Genomic DNA, 19,260 nt, shown 5'->3' with positions numbered 1-19,260 from the left:
GCGAGCCGCTTGACCGGATATTTTATAGCTGCCCGTTTCATTCCTGGCCACCGAAAATCTCATTTCCTTATGCATCGGGCAGCAGCTGCCCGTGTTTCCACCCACCATTAGGTCAAACTATTCCCCTTTACATTACATATATTCATCTCTTTATTTTATTTACAATTTTAAATAATTTGGGTGGATTCGTCAAATTCAAGCATAAATTGTCCAATAAAAGAAGAGCTTTGTGTGCGACTATCAAAATTGATGATCCATTTGTCCTGTTTGATAGTTTTGTAAGTGTAAGATTCACATGTAAATAAGGTGTAAGGTGATTATTGAAAAGTCTAAGTCAAATGCGACTTCCAAAAAATGGCATTAAATGAGTATGATTTTAATTTCTAGAATAAATTTGGCAAGGTGAAATTATACTTTTGGTACATGAAAGATCGATGAAAATATAGTAGTAGTACTTACTACTATCAATCTTATAGTATAAAGTTGATAAAATTTGCATCTTATAGTACAAAGTTGATAAAATTTGCATCTTATAGTATAAAGTTGATAAAATTTGCATGGATGGTCGTTACTCGATAGAGTGTGCCTAGGTCTGGCTCCGTGTCTCAACATGAGACAAATCAACATCCACATTGAAATTTGAATTTTAATCCTTCTCAGGTTGAGACGATCTCATATAAGTTTTTGTGCAATGATATTATTTGTGATAGTATTTATATATTTCAGTATAATTTTGATTTGGTTGTGACAATCTATTAAAATTGGAAAGGGGTGCTTCAAACCCCATACAAATTAAGGTTCAAATTATAACATAATCAATCTCATTCACTCACACTACACATCTAATATTGGATGGGTACAATTCATTTTTTAGTACGTCTTTCTCACGAGGAAGATGACTGTTACCCTAAAATAAGATCAAATAAAAAGAAATACATTTTGCATAATTATATAAAAAGTCAAAGTAAAAGTTAAACTTATCATGGTATGAAGTGTAATTCCACTAGTTGACATTTTAAGTGCGCTGACTACTTGTATTGAGTGTTCCATTTTGAATAAAATACCTAGATTAGTGGATTTTAAGTCAACCCATTAACACTAGTATACATTGTAGAAAGTGATGGCCGAGAAACACAGATTAATCTAGTTAATATGGTGAAGAAATTTCGATATTATATTCAATATTCATAATATGTCATGAGTATTTTTTTATAATATTAATTTCAAAAAATTCCATCAGAACTCGAATATGAGACCAGCTTCGGCATTATGTAATAGTACCACTCAACCACTAGACCAACCTACACACATCATGAGTAATAGTAGTGGATACGATGTTTCATAACCTATCTACAACTAGACGTCACCACGGTTCCGGAACCGGCGGTTCACGGTTCGGAACCGCCGGTTCCGGTTCAATAAATTGATGAACCTGAACCGGCCCGGCCAAGGTGTGGCGGTTCCGGTTCGTGAACCGTGGAACCGCCGGTTCAAGTGAACCGTGGAACCGCCGGTGATTGGCCGGTTCCGGGCCGGTTCCGGGCCGGTTCGGCCGGTTCGGCGGTTCGTTTTGATTTTTTTTTTATTTTTTTTTGCATTTTGTAAATTGTAATTCAAGTTTAAAATGTAAAAAAACTTGCGTAAATAACATTAGAATGAAGCGATGTACAAATGTAATTTTATTGATACAAATTACAACTTCAAAATTACAAATTACAACTTTAAAATTACAAATTACAAGTTAAAATTTACAAATTACAACATAAAAATTAGAAATTACAACTTCAAAATTATAAATTACAAAAGACTTAAAGTCTTCATTACAATTTACAAAATTACATATTCGAAATAAAGGGGAGAAAAAAGAAATAAAGGAAAAGGACTTGAGCTTAACTTAAATTTAAACTTAAATTTAAAATTTAAGTTGAAATATAAGTTGAGATGCCTACGTATCCTCAATGCTCAATTGCATTTTGGAATCAAAGTCCACGTAGTTCTCTTACCTTGCTTACCTATTTGGCTTGATCGGAAGTATTGGCGCCTACTCTTCTTCGTCGGGGAAGTAGTCTTGGTCGGGTTGTACTACTAGTTTGTCCCAATCCGGTTCTTGGTCTCTAATTTCGGCGGAGCACCAATCATCAAGTAACATGGTGGCTTCCATGTTTTGTCCGGTGAGCCTACTTCTTCGGTCGTCCAAGACGTTGCCTCCAACACTAAAGGCGGACTCGACGGCGACAGTGGAAGCCGGAACCGAAAAGATCTCCTTGGCCATTGATGCAAGGATGGGAAAATCTTTCTCGTGTGAAGACCACCAATCTAGGACGTCGATTTGTTGGGGAACGGGACCTCCTTCTTCCTCATTGAATGAAAAGTGTGAGTCTAAATATAAATCTAACTCACTTACCGAATGTGCCGTCCTTCCTCCGCTGCTGAAGGCGTATAGGTCCGCCAATTGGGATTGGGTGTCGGGGTCATCAACTTGGAAGAAGCCAAAGTTCTGTGTTTGACGGGGGGGTCTAGGTCGAACTTGGTGGGTAGTGTTGTACTTGACTTCGTAATCGTGAAAGAGAGACCGCAAGTCGAACTCAAAATTTCTTTGGAGGCTTGGGAGGTGGGGGAGGTTTATTTGGAATGTTTGGGCAAGGTTTATGTAGTTGTCGTCGTCGTCAGTTTGCAAAGCTCGGAGTGGTTCAAGATCAATAGAAGCTAAACTGTTGTAATAAAATTCTAAAATTTTGAAAGTACCAACTAGTTTCCACTTTGGATCCAAAACTTTGGCAAGCAAAAAAACTGTTGGGATCTCATTGAAATACTTGAGCCATTTTTCAACCATGTAATATAAAACACACATAAGCTCAAGATTGTTTGCGGAATTTTTCATTGCAGTTTTAAAACCAAGTGATATGATCATGCAATGTTCTAAAACACGAACGGATGTGCAATAATACACACCCGATAACTCCATAGTTGCACTTCGAAAATTTTTGAATAATTTAAATAAACTCAGGCTTTGTTCCCAACAAGAAGATGTTAGATATAAATCATCAACAGGGTAAGTTCTATAAAAATCAACTAAATAGTCTATATGCTCCATTGTAGATTGCAACATGTCATATGTAGAGTTCCATCTAGTAGAAACGTCTAAAGTAAACTTTGTGTACCTTATTTTCTTCGAGTGGCAATACTTCTTCCACGCCTTGCCAATTTGAGGCTTCCAGTGGATCAAGGATACAGCTGTAGTAATAGGTTGAATATGTCTTTGCCATAAAGACAAAGCATCTTGTACACATAAGTTTAAAATATGACAAATACATCGTTGATGAAAATACTTACCACTTATCACCGGGGAGCAAGCCGCAATTAAATCGGATATACTTGCGGTGTTGGCGGTTGCGTTATCAAAACCAACCGAAAATATCTTGTTGCATAACTCATACTCATTCAAAACTTGAATAATTAAAGAAGCAATTGCTTGTGCGGTGTGTGGGGAAGGAAATTGTCTAAAACCAATCAAACGTTTATTTAAAGACCAACTATTGTCTATAAAATGACAAGAAATACCCATGTAAGAATTTCGTTGGAAAGAATCCGTCCACACATCGGAGCAAATATTAACTTTGTGCCCCAAGGTGGATAGACTCTTTGCAATTTCCATTTTTTTTTCAAAATACTGCCGGTTGTTAGATCTTTGAGCAGTAGATGGGGGAATTCTTTTTGCAGCAACATTAAAAGCTTGTTGCATAGTCATTTCATATTTTCTGTCATTAAAAAAATTGAACGGCAAATGTTTCATTGCCGCCCATCTTACCATGGTATCGGTAGTATTTTTGGGATCGTATTTAAATAGTGGCGTACCTGTTTGAGACGATGAGCCGGCGGGGAAGTTGATTTGGGTTTGGGATCTAGAATGCCCAAATTCCACGGGGTGTTTTGCCTTCAAATGGCGTGTGAGAGTACCATATCCCCCACCGATTACAAATGGATAGACTTTATCGCAATAGTTGCAATAAGCTTTGAACTCGCCTGTCTCCACGGTAGTGGTCGAATCATCAGGATTAGAAATTACCACCGGGACCTTCTTGTAATGTTTGGTGAAGATGTCGGATTTCAACTTTGGAGGCATCTTCTTCTTTTGTCTCCCGGAAGGAGGAGGAGCTTCGGCCTCCTCGTCATTTTCGCCAACTTGGCCGGCGCTAGAAGGTGGGAATTGATGCGATCCATCGTCGCCTTCGTCCGATGATAGATTCACATCGTATTCGAAACGCGAATCCGAATGTGGCTCTTCGTCGCCGAGGGTGGCAAGTAACAAGGCCGCATTTCGATCTTCTTCCTCCTACGAGAATTATACACATTAAAACATATCATATAACATATTAAAACATATTAAAACTTACTAAAACATATTAAAACATATAAAACTTACTAAAACATATTAAAACTTACTAAAACATATTAAAACATATTAAAACATATTAACATATTAAAACTTACTAAAACATATTAAAACTTATAACATATAAATCAAAGGAAGGACCACGCTGAGGCATTCCACAATAGACCATCTTGCACAAGGATATAAGAAAAGGCGGTAGTCCGCACATAATCTTTTTCCGAGCAAGTATACCAAATGGTGCTCTCAAATTAAAGACTTATCATATAACATATTAAAACATATTAAAACTTACTAAAACATATTAAAACATATAAAACTTACTAAAACATATTAAAACATATTAAAACATATTAACATATTAAAACTTACTAAAACATATTAAAACTTATAACATATAAATCAAAGGAAGGACGACGCTGAGGCATTCCACAATAGGCCATCTTGCACAAGGATATAAGAAAAGGCGGTAGTCCGCACATAATCTTTTTCCGAGCAAGTATACCAAATGGTGCTCTCAAATTAAAGACTTATCATATAACATATTAAAACATATTAAAACTTACTAACATATTAAAACTTATATCATATAACATAATAAAACATATTAAAAAACTACTAACATATTAAAACTTATTATAACATATTAACATAGTAAAACATTTAATTTAGAAGTTTAGAACTTACTTGTAATCGAAGAGCGGCTCGCCTTCCCACCTCCTCCGCAACTTGTGCTCTAGAAGGGGCACGACGACGACGAGAGTCACTTTGATCTTGGGCAATTCCCTTGCCCCGATCACCACCACGACGAGATGAAGACATGATATTATGGAAATTGGAAGTAGAGAATAGAGAGTAGTGTTTATGTGATATTAACGTAAACAAGAACAACGTGAGTAAATTATGAGCGCAAATAACGTAAACAACTTGAGAGAAAGAGGATGGAGAATAGAGAAATTGAGATTGAGAGAGAAATTCTTATCAACACAAGAATGGGGTAAGTAGAAAATGAAGATGAGGGGGTTATTTATAGGGGAAAAATGTGATTAAAAAAGAAAAAAAAAAGAAAAAATTTCAAATTTTTGAAATCCGGCGGAACCGCCGGTTTACCGCCGGAACCCGCCGGTTTACTCGTTGAACCGCCGGTTTTTGGTCAGAAACCGCCGGTTTCGTCAACGGTTTTCTGACAAAAACCGGCGGTTTCTGACCCGGTTTCTGAAAAGGCTACGTCTAGGCCGGTGGTAGCCTGAAAAGGTGTCGGAACCGGTGAACCGGCGGTTCGGAACCGCCGGTTCCGGTGAAAACCGGCGGTTCGGAACCGCCGGTTACGGTTCGCAAATTTCATGAACCTGAACCGGCCCGTCGGAACCGCCGGTTCCGGTCACGGTTCGGAACCGCCGCCGACGGTTCCGGTTCCGGTTCGGAACCGCCGGTGACGGTTCCGGGCCGGTTCAGCCGGGCCGGTTCGGTTTGGTGATGTCTATCTACAACTAGTCTAGTGACATATCCATTTACGTATAAATGTAATTTATTTTTTAGAGGCATAAAAGCCAATCCAATCTGATCTATTTTTCCCGTGCAAAACGGTTCAACTATTTAACATTTTTTATGTCTAAATCAGACCGAAAGTAAAATCAATAAGTCTTATCTTGTCATTTGAACACTAGTTTTACATGTTACTTTGAAATTGAAGTGTTAAATACACAAACTTTGTGTAGTTTGCAAATATATCGTAGATAAGTATAAACTTTTAAAGATTGTGTCACGATGTTAACCCTAATTTTTGAATTGATAGATAAGTATAAACTTTTAAAGATTGTGTCACGATGTTAACCCTAATTTTTGATAGATAAATAAAAAAAATTCAAAAGATTGCGATTTAAACCAAGACTGCTATTAGGTAACTTTCACACAAATTAATCCTCATTTTTATACATACGCTGCAAGAAGTGTTTTATGATGAACATACAATCTTTTACTACTATTAGCAGTACATGTTATATTTAGCAAGTTAGATTTTTCTTAGTGGCTCGTCATCAGTAACTGACGGTTTCGATTCCGTTTCAAAATCAATGATTTTTAACCGTTTTTCCCGATTCTTTCTAATTTTCCATGATTTTTCTCTCTCTCTCTCTCTCATTTTTTACGATTCCAACTAAAACCAATAATCAATCAACTAAGTCTGGGTTAGAAAAAAATAGTACTATAACCGGAGTAACAGAACTTATAAGCCGATTTTGATCAGGCCAGAACTGTTATAACTAGTATGCTTTCAAGCCGAACCAGCTAATCTAATTTAACCATACATCCCTATATATGAAAGGCATGTGACGTGCACGCTGATTCACAGCATTGCTTTTTCATTCACATGGTCTGCCACATGGCTTAGCTGAGGCATGAGGAAAATATCATAGCCACGTATGCATATGTGAGATTCCAGTTAAAGATCTCTTTCTCTCTCTCTCCAACCTCTGCTTTCTCTCTCTAATCTCTCTCCACCCAAAATTCTACCCTCGAAAATCTTCTTCATTTAACCACAGCTTCCTCTCACAATACACGAATTATTTCGTTGGGATCCTCCATAGCTCTCTATCAAGGTACGGTTTTAAGATTTTACCTGGCTCTGCTTTAATTATTTGTGTTGGTTTATGTGTGATTTACTTTTCTGTGGATTTAGCTGTAGAAAATGCTGTGAATTAAGCTAGCTGAGAGGATTAGCTCTTGAGAATATTATAAAACTTTGCTTCAGAACTGATTGACACAGATTTGCTTCTGAAAATGGTGATTTATTTTTAAGGAAAAGGAGAATAAATTGAGAAGTTGTACTGAGATTTGGAAAATGTAGTACAGTACTAATTTTTAGAGGATTGGAGAAATTGTTTCTCTGCTTAGCAGAGTTCGTGTTTAGTTGCTCGAGATTTGATTGAGTTGGTAACAATATTTGCTTCTTAATTGGAAAGAAATGAATTTGTACAACGCACAAGTATGATTTACGTGTGAATCCTCATCATAATTGAAGTTATTCGGGGTTTTAAAAATTTGATTAATGCTACTATATGATAAAGACAATCATTTTCCTTAATATGGTGTTTTTAGGGTAAATAGTGATTTCTTCATAAATGTTAAACTTTTGAGTTTAATTATATATGTATTATAATTGCTCGATTAATCTGTAAATCACTCTCCCTTTTAAAAATGTTATCTCTATACAAACTCAGAGAGTAAGGTATAAGTGAAAAGTGGAATGGTGCTTGCTTTCTAACTCCTGGTTGATGAAATTTACGTTCTTCTTATTAAGGTGCCAAAGTTTGACTAATTGGGTGAAGTTGGCTATGAGCTGGTGATAGTTGCTTGAACCCCTCATAATAAAGTGTTTAATTCAAACTTCTATGATTTTGTGGTCTTGCAGGGCACTCTGTACACTCAGATTATTTCGTGTGCAAGCTTGCATGCTGTATATTTCTTCCAATATTTGACTCTAAACTTGGAGCTCTGTTGCATCCATAGTCAATGTTTGGACGAGCTATTACTTTTAATTTGGATTTGTAAAATGCTGAATTATAGTCTATTGATCCTGGATTGGTAGAAGCTTTTATGGAAATTGTAGCTTTACTCACTGCTTGCACCTTGCTTAAATAGATAGGATTATGGCAACATCAAATGAGAAGTGGATCGACAATTTGCAGTTCTCTTCATTATTTTGGCCACCTCCGCAAGATGTAGAACAAAGAAAGGTGTAATTCCAGGCTAAATAATTGTTGTTCTACAAATTGTTTCCATAAGAGCATCAACAGTCTCTGATAATTTATGTTTATTATAAGCTGCAATCTTTCATTTTCCTTCTCTTTCTAGGATATAATAGTTAATGCTTCAAAGCCTTTTCGGTAACAAATATTTTCACTATTTACTGTATAATATTTTTTATAAAAAATTACCATATAATTTTACAACTGTTGATCTTTTATACATACCACTTGTTTCTAAAGTTAGTGAATTTTCTCCATTCAGATACTAACATCCTATGTGAATTATGAACTTGGTTGTAGGCTCAAATTACTGCATATGTTGAATATTTCGGGCAGTTCACCTCAGAACAATTTGCTGATGATATAGCAGAGGTATTTTCTTTTCCCTATGACTTTTTATCGCTATCTTAATACAATCAACCAAAGGGCAGAATCTTTGTTTTTTTTCCCTTACAGTTTGTTTGTTCGTTAAAACAAAATGTTTACAGTTTTTTAAAATAATGCTTGTTTTGCAGCTAATCCGTAGCCGGTATCCATCCAAGGAGAACAGGCTTTTTGACGATGTTCTTGGTACATTTCATATAATGGTTAAATTGTTATATAAAGTTCATGCTGCTTCCTGATCCACTCTAACTTGTATTTTCCTTCTTTCCAGCAACTTTTGTTCTTCACCATCCAGAGCATGGCCATGCTGTTCTACTTCCTATTATTTCATGTATTATCGATAGCACACTTGAATATGACAGAAGTGGTCCACCATTTGCTTCTTTCATTTCCCTGTTTTGCCCAAACAGTGAGGTACTCAGCGACTACCAAGTTACTGCCTGTCGTCACTCTGAATTTGCTTAGATTTCATTTTATGTCATGTATTTTGTGTGCTCTCTATTCACTATCAGCTATTTCTATTACTCCGTATATTATTTCCTGAAGGCATTGATTTCTTTTTAATATTCAAACTGATTTTAATTACTCAAAAAGATCCTTAACAATGATTATATCATCTTTAATTGCAGAATGAGTATTCGGAGCAGTGGGCCCTTGCATGCGGGGAGATACTAAGAATTTTGACACACTATAACAGGCCAATTTACAAGTTGGAACGCCACGACAATTTATCCGATAGAAGTAGCAGCGGAGATCATGCTTCAACTAGCAAGTCAATAGATGGAGAACCTTCTTCTTCACCTCCCGCACTGGCTGAGAGGAAACCTCTGAGGCCACTGTCTCCCTGGATTACTGATATTTTGCTTGCCACGCCCCTTGGTATAAGGAGTGATTATTTTAGATGGTAAGTAGTGACATGAATAGACTGTTTTTGCATGCATGATCATGTAGCTCACTTCATTATGCATCTTCCATTGAATTAAATCCAACATAGCTACATGCATGTCTGACCCTTTTCAACATATTTTGTAGGTGTGGTGGAGTTATGGGAAAATATGCCGCTGGAGAGCTGAAACCGCCTATAACTGGTCAGTTGAATTTTCATCATTAAGTCGTCAATGAACATTCTTTTCACTAAGTGTTTTATCCTTATCCGTAAAAAGAATTATACAATAAGTTACTCTTGTTGCCAGAAATTCTGTTGCTTTTCATTATAATAGCTTGAATGCTTGATCACACTCACTTATGAGTTGCTTAATAGATTTGGTAAGTTTGGAACTTTCCAAAATCATTTGGAAAAGGGGCTTATTACTATTTAGTAAAATATGCTAGCTCTAGTATCAATATGATATTGCTGTTTGGCAGATCGGATAAGTCTGTAATATATCAGTAATGGGCATGGCCATGCAGAACATCAATGGAAAATAATGTCTGTTTTTATTTTCATATTTAACCAAATTGCAAATTTTTTTCTTCTTTTCTTTTTCTTTTTTTTTTTAACTTTTACACCCAAATCTTAACTGCTACTCTTTCACTGTCCTGTTCACTTTATACTACTTCATCAACAGCTATCTGACTTTTTACTTAAAACTATGTGGCTTGTATTGCTGAGGTTGCGGCAGAACTGAAGCATGGTTATTTTCTGACGATATTTAGTACACTTATAATCTCAGCTACTTCTCGTGGATCTGGGAAGCATCCCCAGCTTATGCCATCAACTCCGAGGTGGGCTGTTGCTAATGGTGCTGGAGTTATACTTAGTGTCTGTGACGAGGAAGTTTCTCGCTATGAAACTGCTACCTTGACTGCAGCGGCTGTTCCTGCACTTCTGCTTCCACCTCCAACAACACCTACGGATGAACATCTAGTCGCTGGTCTGCCAGCGCTTGAGCCCTATGCACGTCTTTTTCACAGGTTAGTTTCTGTAATTGTGTTTCAGAAGATGCAAGGATTCTATCATGAGGTTATTTTTCCTTTCTGCTCTTAGATATTATGCAATTGCTAGTCCAAGTGCCACCCAAAGGCTGCTTCTTGGACTTCTAGAGGCTCCACCCTCCTGGGCTCCAGATGCTCTTGATGCTGCTGTACAACTAGTGGAACTTCTTCGAGCCGCAGAAGACTATGCCACAGGCATGAGGGTATATTTTACTCACTCTTCTTTTTTTCTCCCTCTCTTATAAATTTTCAACAATCAATTGAAAATTCTAGGGGAAATGAATGAAGTTGCAGCACAAAGAATCTAAGAAATAAAGTTTAAAAGATTTCTTATTGACTAATTTGAATATAGATATGTTGGGACTTAAAAGTTAATAAACAAAGATATGTCTCTGATTTAACTGCATGAAAATTCTGATTCTTTTCTATCATGATCCAGCTCCCTAGGAATTGGATGCACTTGCATTTTCTGCGAGCAATTGGGATTGCAATGTCTATGCGAGCTGGAATTGCTGCAGATTCTGCAGCTGCCTTACTTTTCCGAATACTTTCTCAACCAGCTTTACTTTTCCCCCCACTGAGACAAGTTGATGGTATTGAATTTCAGCACCAGCCTCTAGGTGGTTATATTTCATCTGAAAGAAAGCAGGTACCCCATCTGCTAAAGGATCAAAGTACTGCACGCTTTAAATAATTTTGTTTGTGAAATCATTCATCATTTTAACCAGCATCTGCATATTATTTTCAGCAACTTGAATTGACTGCAGCAGAAGCAACAGTAGAAGCTACTGCCCAAGGGATTGCATCTATGCTTTGTGCACATGGTCCAGAGGTTGAATGGCGAATTTGTACGATATGGGAAGCTGCTTATGGTTTGATACCTTTAAGTTCTTCTGCAGTTGATCTTCCAGATATTATAGTCGCAACACCGCTGCAGCCTCCGATACTATCATGGAATTTGTACATTCCTCTTCTTAAAGTACTCGAATATCTTCCTCGTGGAAGCCCATCTGAAACCTGTCTTATGAAAATATTTGTTGCTACCGTTGAAGCAATTATACAGAGGACATTTCCACCTGAGTCCTCTAGAGAACAAACGAGGAAAACCAGATATATATTTGGGTCTGCATCCAAGAATCTTGCTGTGGCCGAGCTTCGCACAATGGTCCACTCACTATTCTTAGAGTCGTGTGCTTCTGTAGAGCTTGCCTCCCGCCTTCTTTTTGTTGTCTTAACTGTTTGTGTCAGCCATGAAGCGCATCCCAACAGTAGCAAGCGCCCCAAAGGCGAAAAATCTCATCCCGAACATGTCGGTGAAGACGGATGGAAGGAGAGAGAATCGGAAAATAATAAACAGTGCAAGAAACAGGGCCCCGTAGCTGCATTTGATTCTTATGTCATTGCTGCTGTCTGTGCCTTGTCATGTGAACTCCAGTTCTTCCCTTTGATCTCTAAAGGAAGTAGTCTTTTAAGTGCTAGAAATGGTTCTGACGTTGCTAAGCCTGGAAAACTGAATGACCTGTCCAGTCAGTTGCAGAGTGGTATTGATTCAGCTGTTGATCACACTCGCAGAATATTAGCAATTCTGGAGGCCCTTTTTTCTTTGAAACCGTCTTCAATTGGCACTTCATGGAGTTACAGTTCAAATGAAATAGTGGCTGCTGCTATGGTTGCAGCCCATGTTTCTGATTTGTTTAGACGCTCAAAAGCATGCATGTGTGCTCTTTCCACCCTGGTGAGATGCAAGTGGGATAGTGAAATTCACTCTAGGGCGTCTTCCCTCTTCAATTTGATTGATATTCACAGCAAAGTTGTTGCTTCTATAGTCAACAAAGCAGAGCCATTAGAGGCTCACCTACTCCATGCGCCATCGCTGAAGGAAATCTCTTCATGTTTTCATGGAAAAAAGCTTGCAAACTGCGGTAGCTGTCGCCACTCAGAACCAGGACATCCATCTTCATCCCCAAGTGAAGACTTGCCCCGTTCTGAAGATTTGGTCAATCATGGGAAGGCTGATTCTGGCGAAGCTGGAAGATGTACAATGGACAAAGGAATTGCGGATTTCCCTATGGATGCTTCAGATTTGGCCAACTTCTTGACAATGGACAGGCATATAGGATTTAATTGTAACGGGAATGTTCTTCTGAGGTCTGTCCTTGCTGAAAAGCAAGAACTGTGTTTTTCAGTTGTTTCACTGCTTTGGCACAAATTGATTGTATCACCCGAGACACAACCAAGTGCTGAGAGCACGTCTGCCCAGCAAGGATGGAGACAGGTATAAATTGCATTTTTCATTGCCTTTTCCTTGTTGTGTATTTTTTTCAATCGTTCTTTGTAGGCTAAATTGTAAGCCTAATACGGTGTTTATATGCTTCCATTAAAAAAAATTACAGGTGGTGGCTGCACTCTGCAATGTAGTATCGGCATCACCAGCAAAAGCTGCAACAGCCGTTGTCCTTCAGGTCCCGATTTTGTTTTGCTTGAATTTTCCCTCAATTTATAAGTGAAATCCACATTTCCTTAAGAAGCTGCATATATATGGATGTAAAAGCCCATATATAAGTCGAGTTTCCCCAAAGTCAATAGCTATTATCGTGCAACTAAACTGAGTTTTCTATGTGTGCTGTATTTATTTTATCAATTTCATCCGTCTGTTTAGTCACTTTCCAGGGTGTTGTTATTTGTTTGTCAGGCGGAAAGGGAATTGAAACCTTGGATCGCTAAAGACGACGATCTTGGGCAAAAAATGTGGAGAGTCAACCAGAGAATCGTGAAAGTGATTGTCGAGTTAATGAGGAACCATGAGGCAGCAGAGTCGCTAGTAATTCTTGCTAGCGCATCAGACGTCCTCCTCCGTGCCACAGACGGGATGCTTGTTGATGGAGAAGCATGTACTTTACCTCAGCTGGAGGTAAATTTTCCTTAGACGGGAATTCCCATCTCCAAGTAAATTAGTCTGTTTATGTATCACTCGCTCATTCCTCGAATATCGAACAGCTTCTGGAAGTAACGGCGAGAGCAGCTCAAGCCGTGCTTGAATGGGGAGAATCAGGATTAGCAGTTGCAGATGGCCTCTCAAACCTTTTGAAGGTACTCAAAACTCGGCCTCATGTCGAATGCATAAATGCGATTTTATTAAAACAGACACACACTAGAAGGTGTTTCTACGCTTGTTTCTGATCACAGCCTGGTGGTATTTCACAGTGTCGCCTCCCAGCCACAGTTCGCTGCGTCTCTCATCCGAGTGCTCATGTCCGGGCGCTGAGCACCTCAGTTCTCCGCGCAATCCTACACAACGGGTCAGTGAAACCAAAGAGCAAATTACCGGACGTGAATATAATCCACAATCCGCGGTATCAGCAGTACTTGAACAAGATAGGCACCATTGACTGGCAAGCTGACATTGAGAAGTGCTTGACGTGGGAAGCGCACAGCCGGCTTGCAACGGGGCTGCCCATCGAGTTTGTGGGGTCGGCTGCAAAGGAGTTAGGGTGTGCTATATCTGTGTGAAAGTAGATTTAAACGTTTGGTGCTTGTTTGAGCTAAAGAAACACTATGACTGAGATTGAAATTAGATATTGGTATTCACCCTTGTAATAATTTTTCTAGACTACGCCAATGTATGTATAATGTATTTATATCAATTGTATTATTGTTTGGATAACTCTGCCGCTTGTGTGTGTGTGTGTGTGTGATAACTAAACAAACCAACAAATTGATTTAAGTATGAAATTTTTTTGAACAATTTGCTGCCATGTTTTGTAGTACTAAATTAATACTCCCTATATTTTAATCAATTTTCATAGAATTTTATCAAATTTTGCATTAAATTTATACTTATTGTTCATGTGCCACGGCCACATCGACCTCTATTGTGATAAACTGAAATTACAAATTAATACTATATGCGTTTTAAAACCAATATTCATACAAAGTTGTTATAATTTAATTTCATGTTATATTCAAATCATTTAATATTGTGATAGTTTTAAACCATGTCAATTGTGTTTTATACATATTTAACATTGGTCAATAACATCTTTTTCTTGTTGCAAATCAATATATAGAGAATTTAAAATTTCTGAAACTGTGTTGGTTAATTTAGGAATTTTGAATGTGATATGGTTCATGAAAAGGAAAAAACGAATTCTAAACCATAAATTAATACTCTTAACTAACAATAAGCAAGAATGAGTGTCTCAGAGATCTAATATGAATCATATCATAACTTATGAAGAGGTATTCCTAAACACCAAGGAGTGTCGAATTTATTTTCCAAAATTTCTGCAACACAACAGACTTACGGTTGAATATAGTAGGCCAATTTAAAAACACAGCAATCGAGCTCGTTTTCATGCCAGCTTCAGACTATCGCGTTTCTTATCTCCAGGTGGGCGATTGTGGGCAAGTAGCTGCTTCGTCTTCTCAAGAACTCCAAAGAATATAGAACCACCGATGCCTATCCACAGCACTCTAGGCCCGATTCCCTGCAGAACGACAGGTGAGAAATGAGGCATGATCAGTGGAGCACATGAGGACGTAGAAAGCCACTAACCCTGAAAAAGGCAGAGCTCCCTTCTTCTCGTATAATTGTATCAACACAGTGAAATATACCATCATACTGTTTTGCTGATCCCTGCAAGTTTCATGGAGAAAGATTCGTAAAAATCTTTGATGGATTCACAAGTTTGGAAGTTTGTGAACAGCATGCAAATCACACCTGTATCATTAATCTGGTTTTCACCATGTCGAGTGGAGTGGTGACGGCCCCAGTGATTGCACCTGTCAAATTTTATGCAAGTTGAAAACTTGAAATAACCTTTTTTCATGCAACACGAGTCATAACCAAGATAAATCTCGAACTAAAGGTACAATGTTTTTGTGAGATTCAGCCAAAACAGTTTAGAACTGCAAACAAATATACGAGCAGATCCCACCCCACAAATGTGCTTAAATTTCACTCAGGCCGCACTCATTACTTACATAAACCTCTCTTTAGAGTGTAGATCAATTGGTCAGTGATGATCGACAGACTACTACTGAGCATCAGCTACTGCTCAAATCGAAGTACACTGAAAATGCGAAGCAGGAAAAAAGTTGAAGGATCGTTCATTTACCTGCAAAGGCACCAATGATTGCATTTTCAGGACCATTGAGATCCCTCCTTGCCTGCAGCATAAGAAACTATAGAAGCTTTAAAACTGTATAGGTATGGACAATACACCAATGATTTCTTAATTTCACTATTTCAACTTACAGCCAATTTGTACCCAATTCGAAGCTGCTCGTAAATGCAGAACTGAATTGCATCAAAAGGAAGATCGCGCAATAGAAAGGACCCATATCCCTGAAGAAAACGAGACAGTTCCAAGGGATAGGACATAAAACAAGAGGACATTTTACGAGAAAACAAAACTGTTGATAGATTTTTTACTATATGTATGTAACAAATACCGCAAAAAGGCCTCTAAAACCCTCCTTAGCTACTATAACGCGAACAGCCTCTGGTGCTGAAGCAAATTGACCAGTCTGAATTCTCTGTTTAATAACCTGATGAAGATTATTTTTTTCAGATGATATCCCATTTTGCACATGAAAATATGTCTCACCTCGCGTGTGTGCGTGCGAGCATAAGTGAACAACATTAGTAGACAAACTTGCCTCAGTAGGAACCCGAACAATAGAAGAAGCAGCTCCTCCAATTGCGCCTGCAGCCTGGACGGAATATAAACATATTAGCATAACAAAAAGTGATTTGAATCTGACTGAAAAAGTTACAATTTCATTTTGAACATAAACTTTCTTATGAGAACATACTGAACAAGAATAAGTTATGCAGCAGCGGGAGCAGATCAAACAATCTCGAGCATTTTATTATTATTACGCAATGAAAGGAGTTGCAAGAGGTGCTTTCTCCATCATGCTTTCGAGATATTATTACCAGGTGTGCTACGGCAGACAAGTTCTGAGGAAAAATGTCGAGCAACTTCTGCTTCGTAGGTTCATATACGCCAATGAATAGTGCTGATGCTCTGTTAGTGATCGTGGTTCATGTACAATTAGTGAAGGAGCAAAGAGAATGACCAACAAACTGGTTCAATTGATACAAAAGTACCTTTTAACAGAGCAGGCAACAAAAGGAACAAATTTATAGATTAAATTTTGAATGATCAAGTTCTGACTTACGGTATAACACCAGCCAGATTTCCAGCCAATCCCGAGTAGAGGCCCTTCAAAACAATTTCACCCCCACCACGAACTGCCTAAACAGGAATCCATGCACGAGATCCGATAAGCAAGTTAATTCTAAAAATCACAATGGCAGAAATTAAAACCAAAATCCGAGCATAGATGTGCATGCTTCCAATAACATTTAAAAGACTGAAACAGTTTTAGTTTGCTTCAGCAGCTCTCAAAGTGGGAAGGCAGTGTGGAAACCTTTAAAAAAAAAGGCAGTGTGGAAACCTAACTTAGAAGAGAAACTACATTGTAGAGAACTGAGAGTCGAAATGGAAACTGGGGTACCAATATCTACGAACAAATCTATACAACTTCTTACATAATTATACGTGCAGAATCTGAAAAAAACAACCTGCTTGCAGTCGTGTTTTTATCGTATCAACCGGATACAAAACAGCTTCCACCACAGTACCAGCAGCAGCTCCTGCCACGGCACTCTCTGCGAAGTCCCATTAAATAAAATGTTGAAACTTCATAAATAGGATGATTCATAGGGTTTATCTCACATACAGATAACTATCCAACAAAATCGTTAATCTCAAATAGACATAATGCATCAATTCGGATACGAAAAAAATAAATAAATCAGGCATGTACAAATTCAAAATCAATGGCACAAATTCTACCACGGAAATAACACAACCATATAAGTACCATATAGCATGCCAAAAAAGTCGAAAGATTTGTTCTGTGTGCTGCTCACAGCTGCAACATTCGTATATTCCGAAGAGTTCAACGCATTTCCTACAAAATACAGTTCATTAAAACCAAAATTAATGTCCATAGGCAATGAGTTTTCTGCAAAAATAAGAATTAACCTTCAAATCATCATAATATCAATATATTCAAGAAAAAGCTAGCAATATTGAAAAATAGAGCATTCAAACAGCTTTGAAAACTTTAAATCAAAATATACTTCAATCAAACAGCATTACCGATGATTAATGGATAATCTACAAAGTTCGATTAGTTTTTCAATTGTTCCCGTAGTTATATAAAGAATTGAAACTTTAAATCAAAATATACTTCGATCAAACAGCATTACCTAGTGATTCGGTCTTCGAATTCCTCGACATTTCTTAGCTGCATTAAAATACCCAAAAACAGCTATACGAAGAAATAGATGATTCAAACAATAGCTTTGAGTGATTAGAACAGGGAAAAAATGGAATGCCGAACAAAAAATAAAAGAATAAAGTCGATTATTTTGTCAAAACAAATTAGTACTATGTAGCAGATGCCCGGTTAAATGAATAATAAAATTAGAAAATGAAAAAGGTACATAAATGAAGAAAAAATAAAGTACGAGAGAGTAAGACTATTAGCAATAGGGCGCTCTAAGGAGTGTCCTATGCACCGCCACATCATCATTTTTATCCTCTTACCCTCTCACCTGCAGTGGGGCGCTCTAAGGCGCGCCCTATATGTTTTACTATTGTTTAGTTAATTAATTTAAATATTTTTAAATGTATAATGCAAACTAATTATAAAAACGTAATGAGTAGCTAAAAATTGGATTTATTCCTTTGACACTTTTTTATTTTTATTTACTTCTCACTCATATATTCGCTACTTCAACTATAAAATGAACATCACTCGATGTATGCACCAATATGTTGATATATATGCCAAGCGGTTCTAGTAAACTAGTACTAATACTATACAGAATTCATGAGTATACCAAAATATTTACGGTCCAATTTATTGATCTTTTGTGAATTATACATGACAGATCCCGGACCTGAATATGGAGGAGATGGACCTAAATATTAAAAATAAATTTTAATGATAAAACTAAATAATACATTAATTAAAATATAAAGTAGAAAAGTAATAGGTTAAATAGTAAACGTTTAGACTTCATAAATATTCTCGTTTCACCGAATTCTAAATTATAACATTATCATCTTAATAAATTATAAATTATCATTTTTTATAACATTATCATCTTAATAAATATATAAAACAATTTAGTTTTCAAGATATCTCAATTTAGTTCCATCGAGCACTCCATTGTGGGTGCCCTAAAGTAAGAGAGAAAAAAAAATTGTTCTTTTTTGCTAAACAAGAAAGGTACCCAGCTACCGTGAAACAACCCAAAAAAGGAATACGAATCAGCTAACGAGGGATGGAGAGGGACCAAGTGAGTACTATTACTACTATTTTACAATTTTAATCCAAAAAAATTGTGTTTATGATAATTTCGACTTCGAGTAGTTAGCATTATTCAAGGGGCTTTACGCTATTTTTGTGAAAATAATCTTTTGATATTATGACAAAGTTTACGTAAAAAATATATGAAAAAAAATCATTATTGAAATAAATAAATAAAAATGATGGAGTTATTATTTCTAGGAATTTTTTTTTGACGATTGTAATATAAGACATAAAAAGATACTGATCGATGTCTAACTTTGTGTTTTGTCGTAATAAATCCAAAACTTTTTGCTAAATCTTAATATTAATAAAATTTCAAGAATTATACTATAATTTGCTAGGTCGAAATAATCTTCGATCAACTTTCGTTTTAGATTTAGTTGACGTGCGTACCTAAGTAAAAAAAAG

General features: G+C 37.0%; 2 protein-coding genes across 4 annotated transcripts; one reads left to right on the top strand and one right to left on the bottom strand.

Annotated features, from left to right (window-relative positions):
• The first annotated feature begins 6,830 nt into the window (after positions 1-6,830).
• LOC121792892 (protein GIGANTEA-like) lies at positions 6,831-14,119 on the top strand. The gene is made up of 15 exons (XM_042191024.1): positions 6,831-6,987; positions 7,800-8,124; positions 8,437-8,508; positions 8,652-8,706; positions 8,792-8,934; positions 9,150-9,424; positions 9,553-9,608; positions 10,194-10,434; positions 10,508-10,658; positions 10,895-11,104; positions 11,204-12,730; positions 12,849-12,917; positions 13,148-13,366; positions 13,453-13,545; positions 13,660-14,119. The coding sequence occupies exons 2-15, from the start codon at positions 8,038-8,040 to the stop codon at positions 13,963-13,965; spliced, it is 3,504 nt and encodes a 1,167-aa protein (XP_042046958.1). The 5' UTR covers positions 6,831-6,987; positions 7,800-8,037; the 3' UTR covers positions 13,966-14,119.
• A 472-nt stretch (positions 14,120-14,591) lies between these two features.
• LOC121766842 (S-adenosylmethionine carrier 1, chloroplastic/mitochondrial-like) lies at positions 14,592-17,891 on the bottom strand. 3 transcript variants are annotated; one of them, XM_042163081.1, is made up of 12 exons: positions 17,741-17,891; positions 17,350-17,439; positions 17,048-17,134; positions 16,642-16,714; positions 16,397-16,487; positions 16,117-16,170; positions 15,910-16,005; positions 15,713-15,802; positions 15,573-15,639; positions 15,176-15,237; positions 15,011-15,091; positions 14,592-14,942 (listed from the first exon to the last, which is right to left on the bottom strand). In XM_042163081.1, exons 1-12 carry the CDS (start codon positions 17,769-17,771, stop codon positions 14,808-14,810), a joined length of 957 nt encoding a protein of 318 aa, XP_042019015.1. In that variant the 5' UTR covers positions 17,772-17,891; the 3' UTR covers positions 14,592-14,807. The 3 variants fall into 3 exon arrangements, with proteins under 3 accessions (XP_042019015.1, XP_042019021.1, XP_042019026.1); XM_042163087.1 differs by having other exon boundaries at positions 15,573-15,624; XM_042163092.1 differs by having other exon boundaries at positions 14,807-15,091.
• Between the last annotated feature and the right edge of the window lie 1,369 nt (positions 17,892-19,260).

This window comes from Salvia splendens, chromosome 2 (genome assembly GCF_004379255.2).
Source record: "Salvia splendens isolate huo1 chromosome 2, SspV2, whole genome shotgun sequence".
In the NCBI taxonomy this organism is placed as follows: domain Eukaryota; kingdom Viridiplantae; phylum Streptophyta; class Magnoliopsida; order Lamiales; family Lamiaceae; genus Salvia; species Salvia splendens.
This window is presented reverse-complemented; position numbering and strand designations above follow the sequence as displayed.

What these genes read in the sequence shown, in the direction of transcription:
- LOC121792892 (XM_042191024.1), top strand. Translation starts at nt 8,038, where the DNA reads ATGGCAACATCAAATGAGAAGTGGATCGACAATTTGCAGTTCTCTTCA. An exon ending in ACTATGCCACAGGCATGAGG is followed by an intron (nt 10,659 to 10,894) that starts GTATATTTTACT and finishes ATCATGATCCAG; the next exon opens with CTCCCTAGGAATTGGATGCA. An exon ending in TTTCATCTGAAAGAAAGCAG is followed by an intron (nt 11,105 to 11,203) that starts GTACCCCATCTG and finishes TATTATTTTCAG; the next exon opens with CAACTTGAATTGACTGCAGC.
- LOC121766842 (XM_042163081.1), bottom strand. Translation starts at nt 17,771, where the DNA reads ATGTCGAGGAATTCGAAGACCGAATCACTAG. An exon ending in GAATTGGGTACAAATTGGCT is followed by an intron (nt 15,640 to 15,712) that starts GTAAGTTGAAAT and finishes AAGCTTCTATAG; the next exon opens with TTTCTTATGCTGCAGGCAAG. An exon ending in GGAGCTCTGCCTTTTTCAGG is followed by an intron (nt 14,943 to 15,010) that starts GTTAGTGGCTTT and finishes GTCGTTCTGCAG; the next exon opens with GGAATCGGGCCTAGAGTGCT.